This window comes from Ursus arctos, unplaced genomic scaffold (assembly GCF_023065955.2).
Source record: "Ursus arctos isolate Adak ecotype North America unplaced genomic scaffold, UrsArc2.0 scaffold_12, whole genome shotgun sequence".
Lineage (NCBI taxonomy): Eukaryota > Metazoa > Chordata > Mammalia > Carnivora > Ursidae > Ursus > Ursus arctos.
In genome coordinates this window covers 471,153-485,052 of record NW_026622786.1, presented here as the reverse complement: position 1 = coordinate 485,052, position 13,900 = coordinate 471,153, and the positions used below count along the sequence as shown (strand labels likewise).

General features: G+C 44.5%; 1 protein-coding gene across 1 annotated transcript; it reads left to right on the top strand.

The window, feature by feature from the left end:
- Positions 1–10,363: 10,363 nt before the first annotated feature.
- LOC130543392 (uncharacterized) lies at positions 10,364–12,349 on the top strand. Its single transcript, XM_057310248.1, has 2 exons — positions 10,364–10,461; positions 11,725–12,349. Exons 1-2 carry the CDS (start codon positions 10,397–10,399, stop codon positions 12,122–12,124), a joined length of 465 nt encoding a protein of 154 aa, XP_057166231.1. The 5' UTR covers positions 10,364–10,396; the 3' UTR covers positions 12,125–12,349.
- The last annotated feature ends 1,551 nt before the right edge of the window (positions 12,350–13,900 follow it).

Sequence of the window (13,900 nt, the reverse complement as noted above, 5' to 3'; positions counted from 1 at the left end):
TGGTGAGAGACCATGCCCCAGTCCTTTTGCCTGATTCTTTGCTACCTAAAATGAACTATATTTCAAACTGCTTATTTAATGCTTCTTTAATCTTAAGAAGCAGGGAGTGAACCTATCTTTTAACACTATAAGAATGTATTTCACATAAATATACAGTGATGTATTTACAGATATCCATTTAGCTGTAATTTAAGTATGTTTTAGCTACATATTTTTTGAAAACTGCATATAATCAAACAGTTCTGTGACTGATTTAAGAAGTGTATCACATCATCTGTAGTGTCATTTGCAAATATCTTCTCCCATTCACGAGAAACAAATAAACAAATCAAAAAATGGGCAGAAGATATGAACAGACACTTTTCCAATGAAGACATACAAATGGCTAACAGACACATGAAAAAATGTTCAAAATCATTAGCCATCAAGGAAATTCAAATCAAAACCACACTGAGATACCACCTTACGCCAGTTAGAATGGCAAAAATAGACAAGGCAAGAAACAACAATTGTTGGAGAGGATGTGGAGAAAGGGGATCCCTCCTCCATTGTTGGTGGGAATGCAAGTTGGTACAGCCACTCTGGAAAACAGTGTGGAGGTCCCTTAAAAGTTAAAAATTGAGCTACCCTATGATCCAGCCGTTGCACTACTGGGTGTTTACCCCAAAGATACAGACGTAGTGAAGAGAAGGGCCATATGCACCCCAATGTTCATAGCAGCATTGTCCACAATAGCTAAATCATGGAAGGAGCCGAGATGCCCTTCAACAGATGACTGGATTAAGAAGTTGTGGTCCATATATACAATGGAATATTACTCGGCAATCAGAAAGAACGAGTTCTCAACATTTGCCACAACATGGACGGCACTGGAGGAGATAATGCTAAGTGAAATAAGTCAAGCAGAGAAAGACAACTATCATATGATTTCTCTCATCTATGGAACATAAGAACTAGAATGATCAGTAGGGGAAGAAAGGGATAAAGAAAGGGGGTGGTAATCAGAAGGGGGAATGAAACATGAGAGACTATGGACTATGAGAAACAAACTGAGGGCTACAGAGGGGAGGGGGGTGGGGGAATGGGATAGGCCGGTGATGGGTAGTAAGGAGGGCACATATTGCATGGTGCACTGGGTGTTATACACAACTAATGAATCATCGAGCCTTACATCGAAAACCGGGGATGTACTGTATGGTGACTAACATAATATAATAAAAAATCATTATTAAAAAAAAAAAAGAAGCGTATCACATCAAAGAGGTACCTCGGAAAGCATCACTTAAGATCACTAGAAAAATACCAAGGGAATTTTCCATTAATTCTCAGAGCAAAACTTCTTTAAATCACATTTCTTTTTTTTTTTTTAAAGATTTTATTTATTCGACAGAGACAGCCAGTGAGAGAGGGAACACAAGCAGGGGGAGTGGGAGAGGAAGAAGCAGGCTCATAGTGGAGGAGCCTGATGTGGGGCTCGATCCCATAACGCTGGGATCACGCCCTGAGCCGAAGGCAGACGCCTAACCGCTGTGCCACCCAGGCGCCCCTTAAATCACATTTCTTATCACATATCTAGGTATAGAAAAATAGATGATTGATAGATGATAGATAGATAGATAGATAGATAGATAGATAGATAGATAGATGATAGATGATAGATAGATAGATGATAGATGATAGATAGATAGATAGATAGATAGATAGATAGATAGATAGATAGATAGATAGATGATAGATGATGATAGATAGATAGATAGATAGATAGATAGATAGATAGATAGATAGATAGATAGATAATAGATGATAGATAGATGATAGATGATAGATAGATAGATAGATAGATAGATAGATAGATGATAGATAGATAGATAGATAGATAGATAGATAGATAGATGATAGATAGATGATAGATAATAAATAAATGATGGGTAGATAGATACAGATATCACACAGATAGAAAGTACCATCCTCAAAAAAATCTCTCCTTCCTTTCTAAAATTGCATAGAATCTCTACCACCAATCGGATGTTCAGTGTGTGTGCACACTCTTTTCTTGTCTCCTCTCTTCTGTGGTCAGTTTCTTAATGTAGAGGTTAACTTAGCCTTCTGTTTTCTTTAGTTCAGTTTCAGTTTCTCTCACTTGCAGAAAGTCAAGTAAAGGCCCTCAAGTTTGGAAGAGCAAGATGGCTTGTAACCATGATTCTCCTTTATCTCCATCAAACCTAAAGCTAGCGAGAGGACCATGCCTCCTTAATGCTCCTGAAGAAACAATAGTCCCCAGCTCCAGGGGTCCCCACCAGGTCAGAGAATGTATAAGTGGTTGTTGCATCCTATGGATCTGGGTGTTCCAGGCCAGTGAACACTCGTCCTTTCCAGCCATGGGACCTTAACAGAATGCCTTCTTGCTTGGGGAAGGGGATGTCTCACAAGTACTTTTTAAAATTAGATGCAATAACCGGTTGGCATCCCTAAAGGCCAGGTGAAGGGTGGGGTACTTCTTGGCAAAGGGAAGTTGTGCCTTGTCTACCTCTTACCCCTGTCCCTACCCCAGCAAACACACAGGTAAGGGCATACAAATGCCTCTGGCTCCAGCTTAAATTTGCCTGACACACGTCACAGGAGATTGGCTAGAGATTTATTTATCTCTATAAAGAGAATCAAGAATGGAGCAGGACCAGACTTCATGACAACTGTCCTCTCGCTTCAGTGACAATAGATAAAAACCACAGATTCAAGGATCTATTAGGAGACTTTAGTCTCCCCAGAGGCACTACTCAAGTTTTCTACACCTGCCTCTAACCCACTTAAAATCATAGGCTATGCCTCAGAATCCTTTGTGTCTGTATTCCAGGGTGAGGGGAACCACCCATAGTAAAAAATGGAACCAACCATAGCCATCCAGAAGGAAGAAGGTATGGAGAAATGAAAAGTTCATCCAGCTCCATTCACCATTCTATGTGTTTGAATCATTTCTCTGACTTACCCAGTAGCCAGAAAGGGGTGGGTGGGTGTGGGGATTTGATGAGAAAGATCACATGAGCAAAAGCTTTTCAATGAGAAACAGTAGGTTGTCTGCCAGGAACTACAAGAAGGTCCTTCCTGATGGGGCGGAAGCATGACCCAGGGAGTGGTGAGATAAAGATGGAGAGGTGGGCGTGTTGTGTTGTGTCAGAATTTAGATTTGGTCCTGTAGGTAGGGACTATGAGGAACCAATGACGGATTCTATGTAAGATAATGACAGAGACTCTTTACATTTAAAATGCATTTATTTAAAAATTATTTATCTTGACACAATTTCAGACTTACATAAAAGTGTCAAGAACAGTACAAAAAATTTCTGGATATGCTCTGCACAGATTCACTAAGATTCCCTCCCAAATGTTGGTATCTTTTCCACCCTCCTCTGTATGTGTATGTATGTATTTTTATAGAGAGATACATAGATATGTATGTATGTTCAGAAAGAAGATATATATGTGTCTGTGTGTATGTATATATATATATATATAGAGAGAGAGAGAGAGACAGAGAGAGACATATATCCATATGTATATTTAGATATATGTATATAAAGCTGGTATACCTACATATAGATACACACATATATGCTATATGTATATAGATACATACATCTATCTATATAACTGTATACCTGTATCTATGTTTCTATCATCTATCTATGTTTTGTTTTCTTTTTCCTGAATATTTTGAGAGTAAATTGTGGATGTGATATCCCTTTGCTCCTAAACACTTCAGTGTACTTATTTCTTAAAGACAAGAAATACTTTTACATTTCCCTTTTGGAATGATCATTTTGGCTTCTCTGTATAAGATGGTTTGCACTAGAGAGACTGCAGACAGGTAAATGGGTTAAGGGATCTCTTTGGCAATCAGGCAAGGTCTGATGAAGACTAGACCAGGGAGGGGCTTCTTAAAATCACATACACTGTGTGTGGCATACATTACCTGTCTAGGTGATAGCAGGACTTGGTGAGTGGTGGGATGTGGTCAGAGGTGGTGCCAGGTTTCTGGTCCCGTCTGCTGGGTGGATGGTAGGGCTGCATGGTGGTGCTGTTCACCAAAATGAAGAGTGAGCAGGAGGAGTGATGACAAGTTCAGTTCTGGAACCAGTGTTGAGACCAACATGTCCTTGAGACAACCAGATGAAGACACTGAGAAGGCAACTGGATAGCCCATGGTTCTGAAGCACCAGGTAGCAGGCCTGGTCTGGAAATACAGATTTGCAAGTCATTAGTGTAAAGGTGGTAATTAGAAGCACGGGAGTAAGTAATACAACCAAGTGAGATCAGAAGCCTGGAGGTAGATCCCTGTGGATCCTCAACCTTTCAGGGGCTTCATTCTACATCTTGGGGTCACACAGGGCAAAGTTAAGCTCAGTCCCCTGGGGCAGCAAAGTACCCCAGGACATCCCTATCATGATGATGAAATCATTGGTTCTGGACATGCAAAAGCCTGATCGGTAAAAATCAGCATGGGGACCTTGGAAGTGAATTATTTCTCACAACTAGGAATTTCCTCCGAGTCAGGAAAGGAAGAGGAGGTTTGAAGGGATTAATCCACTATGCTATGAGAGGCTGGATGAAGGCAAGGGAGAATGGGTTCCATCTCAGTGAGATCACAGTGCAGACCACAGCGTGTCTCCTGAGAACAGGAGTGGGCCAGAGCCTTGCACTGTGTCCTAGAGAGTCTGGGGAAAGACAGGTGTGGATGCCACACAAGTCTGGTCCTGCCATCATTGCAAAGGCGGTGGCAAGGAGCACACAAGACGGAAGGAGAATTTCCTGCTGAGATTTTGACATTGGCTAAAGTCTGGTTTCATTTGATTGGTTTTTTATTTATTTTGTTTTGTTTGTTTTGATTTGGTTTGGGTTTTGGTCAGGTATCCAGTGTTCAAGTCCTCTCTTGGGCATTTGATAAAATGTGACCTCAAGTAAGTCACTTCCTTTGTCTACCTCACGTTTTCCATATTTGTTAGTGATGAACTGGATGGACCACATTCATGGTACCCAGGCCTTTGGAGTTCACTAAAACTAAAATTATAAAACAAAACAAAACACCACACACACAAAAAAGACCAGCACAATCGGTAAAGAGGGTCAACTTTTAATTTCCCCAAGTAAGGGCAAAGGTCCTTTATAATTACTAACTCTTCAATAAATAAAGCTAATTTTAAAATTGGTGACTCTAGGAAGTGTATAGTCTCAAAAGAGAAAACAGGAAAAAAAGACCTTCCAAAGAAATGGAGCTCCACAACCTTATACCAAACTCCACAAAGTATGGTAACATTTTCTCATTCTTCGGCAGCCTGTTAAGAATGTTACCGAGTGCTGACACAGCCCTCGCACCAAGAACTGGGAATATTCTGTATGACTATTGGGCTCCTTCCAACTATGGCACCTCTCAGTCTGGAATGCTTTCTGTTCCCTGACCAAGCCCTGCTACCGGGAAGGGGGACTGAAGCTCTGGGACCTAGAGCTTCTTTGCCTGCACTTCTCATGCTTCTCTGCAATGCTCGGCACAAATTCAGCCCAACAGGTGAAATCTCCTTCCTTCCTCCCCCTAATCATGCCCTCCACTGCTGCCCAGCAGTGTGTACACAGTTCATGCACAGTCATGTATGTGCAGTGCATGGTCATACAGCTTTCCAGTGTCCTGCGGCACTGACACAACATGTTTGAACAAGACTCTGGTCTCTACCTGCTCCCAGCCTTACCCTCTGCATTCCCTGGTTTTGTCCCTTAGGATCATAATGTTTTATTTCACTCCTCCCCGGTCTCCCTCCGTTCTCTCAGCCCTCTAGTCCTGTGTATTCTCAGCTAAAGATCATTTTTAAATGTGTCCCTCCCTTTCCTCTTCTACTGCTTCTATCTGAGTCCAGGTCCTTATCATTTCTTCTCTCCCAACTGTTGCACCCAGCTCCATCATCCCCACTCTTACCCCTGCTCCCACCTCCTGGCAACCTAGTCTTTCAGACATGTCTGCCCTTCGGCTCCGTGTTCCCTATGGGAAAGTCATACCACGTTAATGTTTGAAAAGAGCTTTTGGAATTGTCATGTTTCACAAAGTAGAAAAACTGAGCCTCAGAGTGGGGAGGCCAGTTGTCCAAAAACACACAGCTTATTTCTGTCAGAATTGGAAGTATACCCAGGCCTTCTAAACATAAGCTAATGCCTTTCTACCACCCTATGCTGCTCAACAGAATTTTTAAAAATATATACAGTATACTATAAGGTGTCACATTTGACTGTTAGAGCCAAAGCCCAAGTCTCACTGTACTCTCCACTCTGCAGTCCCAGCTGTCCTGGCAAGTCTGCCCTCCATGAGCCTGACCCCATGGTCACTGCCTGCTGCTCACCAGCAGCAATCACCCACTACAGGTAGGCCAGTCTCTTTTCCCCAAAAAACACATAACATCTCCCCACCTTCAAACGTTTTAGTCAGTCCATATTCTCTCACCTGGAATGTCCTTGTTCGCTTCACAGAAATGTCTATAGCTCCAAGTCTGAGCGATAAGCTTTGCTAGGTGCCAGGTTGCAAAGATGAAGTCAGTGTTTGTACCCTGAAGGAGCCCACCATCTTGGAGCTTCTCCTGTCTCCCCTGATGTTTTGCTGTCAACAGTGGCCTAGCCCATAGGGGTGACAGCTCCTCCAAGATCCTGTGCCACCCTTGTTCCATATCCTCCTTTGGGTTCTGACTCGTGCTGTCTACCTCCCAGCTTCAGGTCCTCTGTCACAGTGAGCTGGCCTTATCTCCCCAAGACCAAACACTCCTTGAGGGCTGGACCTGTGGTCCTACAGTTCCCCAGCCCCCAGAGTACTGGGCATGGTGTCTTCTTCCTAAACACTTGATGACTGACTGGGTCCCAGCAAAGCTCAACCACTTGCCCCCTTCTACCAAGCTATGTCCTGGTTCTTTTCAGGCTGAATGTGCTAATGGGTACCCAGCACTAGAAACTGAGCAAATGAGTGTCCTTTTGCATGCCAGAGACATCATGGAGGGAAGGTTCCCCACCCACTTCCTTCCTCCATGCACACCTCTCATCTACAATCCCTTACCAGCATGTGTATGTTCACACAGGTGAGATGAGGATGAGATGCACACCAAGGAAATCCTAAAGGGGGAGAAACATCCTCCAGAGCCATATGGAGCCTTAGAGGATAGGAGCCATGCAAAGAAACAGGGGTCATGGGCCTACTGGATACAGATCAATGGTAGGTAGTGAGTATGTGCATATGCTCTGGAATTGGTAGGAAAATACCATCTTCTCTCTCACCAACTTTACTGAGAACAGGACTCACAGGCCCATAAGCACTTAGGGCTACTAGAGTGTGGGAGAGATCAACGTGTGTGTGTGTGTGTGTGTGAGAGAGAGAGAGAGAGAGAGAGAGAGAGAGAGGATTGGAGAGAAAGAAATACAGAGAGCAATGTTCATGAAAGCCAGAGAATAATGGCATTCCAAATGCCCAGGATAAGCATTTAGTTTTGTTGGTAGCTTCTAGATTACTATTCCTTTTCTGTCCCCTGGTGGTAGAAGCAATACTGTGTAATACATTGTGATGGCCAACGTGGAGCTTGAACTCACGACCCTGAAATCAAGACCTGAGCTGAGATCAAGAGTCAGACACTTAGCCCTAATGAGCGACCCAGGTTTCCCTGTGTAAAGCATTCTTGAGGTAGCTGAATCCACCACAAAAGTCTGTTCTGCATGGTCAGGGCCTGCACAAGAAAAGATTGACAGAATTTAACATCCAAAACTTGTGAATTAGGTGTTGTTCATACTTTCCCTAGCTATGCAGCCATCACTCCGCTGACATTTGGATTTGAGTTCTTCAGCTAATCCAAGTCAAGCAATCAAAAAACTTTGCAGCCACTGTGGAAAACAGTATGAAAATTCCTCAAAAAAGTAAAAATAAAAAATATCATATGATCTATCAATTCCACTGCTGATATTAACTCAAAGAAAACAAAAGTACTAATTTGAAAAGATATGCACCCTTATATTTATTGCAGCATTATTGACAATAGCCAAGATATGGAAGGAACCCAAGTCTCCATCAACAGATGAATGGATAAAGAAGATGTGGTATTTATATACAATGGAACATTACTCAGCCATCAAAAAGAATGAAATCTTGCCATTTGTGACAACATGGATGGAATTAGAGGGTACTATGTAAGTGAAATAAGACAAAAAAAGACAAATACCATATGATTTCACTCATGTGGAATTTAAGAAACAAAACAAATAGGAAACAAAAAACAAAGAAAAAAGAAACATGTCCATAAGTACAGAAAACAAACCAATGGTTTCCAGAAGGAAGGGGGATTGGGAATGGGCAAAATGGGTGAAGGGGTGTGGGAGATACAGGCTTCCAGTTACGGAATGAGTAAGTCACAGGGGTGAAAGTTTCAGCATAAGGAATATAGTCAACGGCATTATGATAACATTCTGTGGTGACAAATGGCAACTACACTTGTGGCCAACATAGCATAACATATAGAGTTGTTGAATGTTGTACACCTGAAACTAATATAACATTGTATGTTAGCTATACTTCAATTTAAAAAAATCTATAAACTTTGGAAGGAGGAAGAGAAGAAGACATGAAACAGTTTTATTTCTCCTTCCCATATATACAGGCCTAGTGCACAGAGGCAGAACTGCCACACAGGCCACCCATGCCCTGTTACCTTGAGAAACAGCGAGGGCCCAGCCCCTTCTTGCTCACCACCGGCCCAGCACAGGCACAGTGCCCTGTGCACAGTGGGAGTGCACTCCATCTTGATAAATAAATGGTGGTCATCCCATGATAACTGCCCCACACAGCCTTTCTTCTCTGTTATTAGGGACCTGAGCTGAAACCCATTTCTGAGACAATCTGGGATTGCTTTTGTCAGGGTGACAGTAGGCCAAGGGATTTTTCCCCCTGGATTCCTCCCGGTATCACTTACTTGTCCTGTGCCCAGCCTGCCAGGACCATGGTTTTGAGGAGAGAGATGATTGATTTCCAAGCCCATGCATTCAGTGCTACAGCCTGACTTCCCAAGATCTTGGGATATTCTAAGGCTTCAGTAGAGCTTACAGTTAAATTCCATGTTGAGACTTAAGACACACCACCCTCTACACTAGCTTGCTTATGTCCATTTCTTTCAGCCTTAGGACACTGAGTGGCAAGTCAAACTGTTTACCTTCGAATTTTGCAACTATTTCATACTTCCAAGAGTGTGTCTTGCCCTAGTATTCAGAGCCCAACTCAATGGAGTAATGAATGTTGTGGAACATTCATTCTGTGCCAAACACTACACCCATATTTTATGTATGTTGTCCATTTTAACCCACTTTAACATGCATGATGGTGTTATTCTCCTCAGTAGATTAAATTGAGGCTCAAAGACTTGAAGTGCTCAAGGTCACCCACTGGTAAAGGTCAGACCCCACTCTAAACACTTCTTGGGGATGTTTCAAAGATATATTCCATCTATTGCCAAATATGGAGGGCATCCAGGTTTGTGCCCTGTGCCATCCCTCTGTGTCCTGGAATCTCTAACAAGAGTGGGAAGGAAGAATCGGGATGGGGCCCTGAGCTCAGAATCCAAGACCAGCCCAGGTGACTCCTCCAGGATCTCATTTTAATTCAATGCTTGGTTTCCCCACCCATTCCACCTTATGATAATCACTTCCCTGGGAAACCCAGAGTCTGGGTGACTTATACATATGTAGAGAGATGAGAGATAAATACTGTCTACTGTAACCTCCCAGTTTCCTTTAATGGAACCTAATGGTTTTCTCAATAGAAGGCAGGACAGAGGACTTATTTACTGCCTAAATAACGATAGGCACAAAAACAAAGCCATTTGCCCTGTCTTTCTACCAGTTCAGGCTCAATGTGACTCTGAGCCTAGCTTAAGTCAAAGCCACACATTTAATGGGCCTCCCAGAGAGGCATTCACCTCCTCAGTTATTAAGTTTCCCTTAAGACAATGCTGTCTATGTACCCACCCAGGCCACTCCCTCCCCTCTGCCAACAAGATCTTCCCGGAACCCTGCCCTCACACCTCCACAACCTGAATGCCTGCTTGGGACCATCCCAGATGCCAAGGTTCTAAGTCAAAAGTCGCACGTGGGTTTGGAAATCCAATGCAGCCAACCTCATAAAGTGATGGGAAGGTGGGGCCAAGGCCAGAGTGTAGGTACCATCACCCCCAAGCTCTGCCATGCCACGAGGGAAGCTGCCAGCCCTGGGGGGGGGGGGTGAGTAAAACCTGAAATTTGAGGAAGGACAGGTGGGCCCTATTGTGAGTAAGGACTAATTACAACACTCTGATCCTAGGCCACCTCATGGCCTTAGGCAGAGATGTGAGATGTATAAAAGATGGGCAGGCTCAGAGCATCCCAAATCCCTTGGCATCTCCACACTCCAGCTACTGGCAAACTTGGGTAAGTCTGGCAAAGCAGTGCCTCTCCTTGCAGCCTTGCTCCACATGGTACCAACCTGGCTGGGAGTGGGGCTGGAGCTCTGGGTGGTTGGTCAGAAAGAAAGACCTAGTTTGGACATTTCTCTTTTCTATATTATCGGGGACCAACCAATAGTGGTCTGCAAGGCATCCAGCCAAGGGTGTGGGGAGCTGGGCTGAGGTGGGAGAGGAAATTCTGCCAAGAGATCAGTGTCTTGAGGATCCTGCTAGTGTGTTATGGGTATTGTAGCTTGCCAGATGCTGCGAGGGAGTAAGAAGAAGGAGAGGGCACACCAGCCACGGGGCAGAGCACCTGGCAGTGTTGCCCTTTAAGGAAAAGGCAAATATAGGGAGGGAAGAGAGAAGACTGCATTAGGGAACAGGGGTGCAGAGAGCCCAGGGAGCACAGAGCAGCAGGGAAAAGATGATGTGATATAGGGGCAAGGTCCTGCTCCAGGAAAAGGGGACACCATTTCTACCTGGCTTGTACTGAGTGGCTAGGGACTAATTACTTCCCTCTCTAAGTTTGGTTTTCCTCAACTGTAATTAAGAATCAAGCTAAAAAGCCCATTTTGTTTCTAGACTCCTTTTTTCTATAATTGTCTTAGAGAAAAGAGATGCTCCTTCCTATTCTTTTTAAATTTTTAGAAATTTATCCAATAAATCACAACCTTTACACTGAGCTCCTCGTGTGCTAGCTACTCTGTGTGGTTGCGTGTGTGTGCACATACGTGTCTGTGTGCATGTGTGTATGTATGTATTTTATATCTTCATTTAATCCTTACAACAATCCTAAGAGAGGTGTGGACAGAGGGCTAAGTAACTCGATCAAAGTCGCACAGCAGGTTAATAGTTTAGCCAGGACTCAGATCCTAGGCAATACTCTTCCAGATTCCACAGTTTTGCCAAAAAGTACATTACTTTTTGTTCTTGCTCTCCTTGTCTTTCCTTTTCCCTCTCTCCCTTCTCCCTTCTTCTCCCATTCCTTCCTTACCTCATTCCTTCCACATTTCTCCATCTCAAAAAGAATTGAAAGTACTTACAAACTTTTAGCCACAACTTATCCTCACACACACACTTAAAATACACATGCATGCATATTTATACACAGACATACGCACCTTAAGTTGTGAAGCCATCAGGGCAAAGCAGTAGAGAAGGATGTGAATGAGGCAGGCCCCGTCCTCCAGCCCAGAGTGTCTCTATAGGGAAGGCATTCCTCACTTCTTTTTCTTTCTGTTTCCAGTTGTGTGTCAACCCAGAATGTCTCAGCAGAAGCAGAAGCAGTGTGCTCCCCCGCAGCAGTGCTGCCCCCCACCCCAGCAGTGCTGCCCCCCACCCCAGCAGTGCTGCCCTCCACCCCAGCAGTGCTGCCCTCCACCCCAGCAGTGCTGCCCTCCAACCCAGCAAACCAAGCAGCCATGTCAGCCTCCACCCAAGTGCAAGGAGCCCTGTGTTCCCAAGGGCCAACAGAAATGTCCACCCCCTCAACAGTGCCAGAAGTCCAAGCAGAAATAAGACCCCAGCATATGACTAGAGGTCGAGCCTCCCGGGACAACAGAGAGCATGAAGTTCGGTGCCCCTCTCACAGATGGCCATCTGTCAGCGCCACTCACCCCCAGCTTCTGACTGCAGCCACACTTTAGGAAAAGGCAGCACCGGGAGGGTGGCTACTTCGATCTCTACCTCTTATTAATTAGCAACTGCAATTTCCACCTCAGACAAGGATCTGGTTCTGAACTGTCTAATTATCCCTACTGACATATTTACATCACTATGTCTGCTTCTTAGAAGCTTGGGCCGCATGCTGGACACCTTTCTTCCCATCATCCATTTCTGCTCTTGTTTTCCAAACAATTAAATATAGTTCCTCTGGCACTCATGTCTCAGTCTGATTCTTCTGTTGGACAATATGACGTTCCTGCAGATTTTGCGTCCCGCCCCCACCCCAGAGCCCTAGGGGAGCTGGGCATGTGGGTGCAGGCAGAGGAACAGGCATGCTACAGACACACTGGTGAGCTGTGGGGCATTCCCCATGGTCCTGCTGGGGAAGGAGGAGAGGAGGGCGCTTCGGCAGCATGGAGATACAACCCATACCCACGGAATGAAAGCACCTCGGGAACCAGGTTGCCCTGGTTGATCAGGCCCATCTGGAGAACATGCGGGAGAGAAAGTACCCTTGCAGGCTGAGAAAGAGCAAGAGAATCCCCCAGTCAAGAGCTACATAGCAGAGAAGGAGTGAGGCAAATAAATTATATTTCAGAGAACAGACTTTAAGGGCTTCTGGGTCCAAAGGAATGGAGAATAAGGCCTTAAAACTTCTCCCATCAGTAAAGAGAAGACAAAAGTTTCTTCAAGCTAACTAAATGTGTCATTAGGATGAGCACCGGGTGTTATACACAACTGACAAATTATTGAACACTGCATCTGAAACTAATCGTGTATGTTGGCTAAGTGAATTTAAACTAAAACAAAAAGGGAGACAATCTATACAGACACTGTGTACTTACCACATGATATCCACCATCAGTACAGAAGTAGGTGTGGCTATTCCCATCAGCGACAGAGGAGACAGAGGAGTGAGGTTCAGAGAAGCTCCCTCCTTGCTTTCAGTGATAACAGCCTGCAGTGGTGGAGCTGAGATGCAAACTCAGGACACTCTGGCTCTCGGGTCGACATACTCTGTGACACAGCAAGTGGTCTGACTGTGCTAGCAGCTGGAAGAAGCATAAAGACTGGATCCTGTCTTTCCAGAACTTAGAACCCATCAATCCATCGGTGAGGCAAAGTCAGCATGTTTGCAAACCTCCACACGGTCACACTTGTTTGCACAAGATTAAGCACTTGTGTGTGTTCACACACTCACATAAATTACACACAGTGGGTGTTGTTCGAAGTACATTCTACAACTTTGTAAATTGGCACTGAGCATTGAGAACAGAAGCTAGAGCAGCAATCCAGAAGCCCTGGTGTGGCATTATGGGCTCCTAGTTTCCCAGTGGTGCAGAGGACTCTGTGGATCAGTCAGGGTGGTAGCAGGAGCCCTGGTGGCAGGGGGGTCAGTGTGGTGGCTGTTTGCTATCTCTTACAGAAGTGGTTTTAATATTTCAACCATGAGGTCAGCAACGCCCGTGTAGGATGGAATATACCTGCTGAATATCCGCCCTGTACACACTTGCACACTCACTCATGCTTGAACACTCATGCATATATTCCCACACATATACATTTATAAGCCCTCCCATGAGATCACAACTGATCCTACACTGACATATAATCATATGCTGTCAATCGCATAGAGGCGACCACACACTGACGCACACTCACAGATGCCTGAGCGCACAGACACACATGCTCATGGTGTCCCTCTCTCACTCACATGATGGCCCCCGGTGTGCAGTTCCAGTGCCTGTTCCCATGTC

Bases quoted from the DNA above. Each gene is read 5' to 3' on its own strand.
- LOC130543392 (XM_057310248.1), top strand. From the start codon at position 10,397: ATGGGCAGGCTCAGAGCATCCCAAATCCCTTGGCATCTCCACACTCCA. The intron at 10,462-11,724 runs GTAAGTCTGGCA...TTCTGTTTCCAG, and splicing joins CCAGCTACTGGCAAACTTGG to TTGTGTGTCAACCCAGAATG.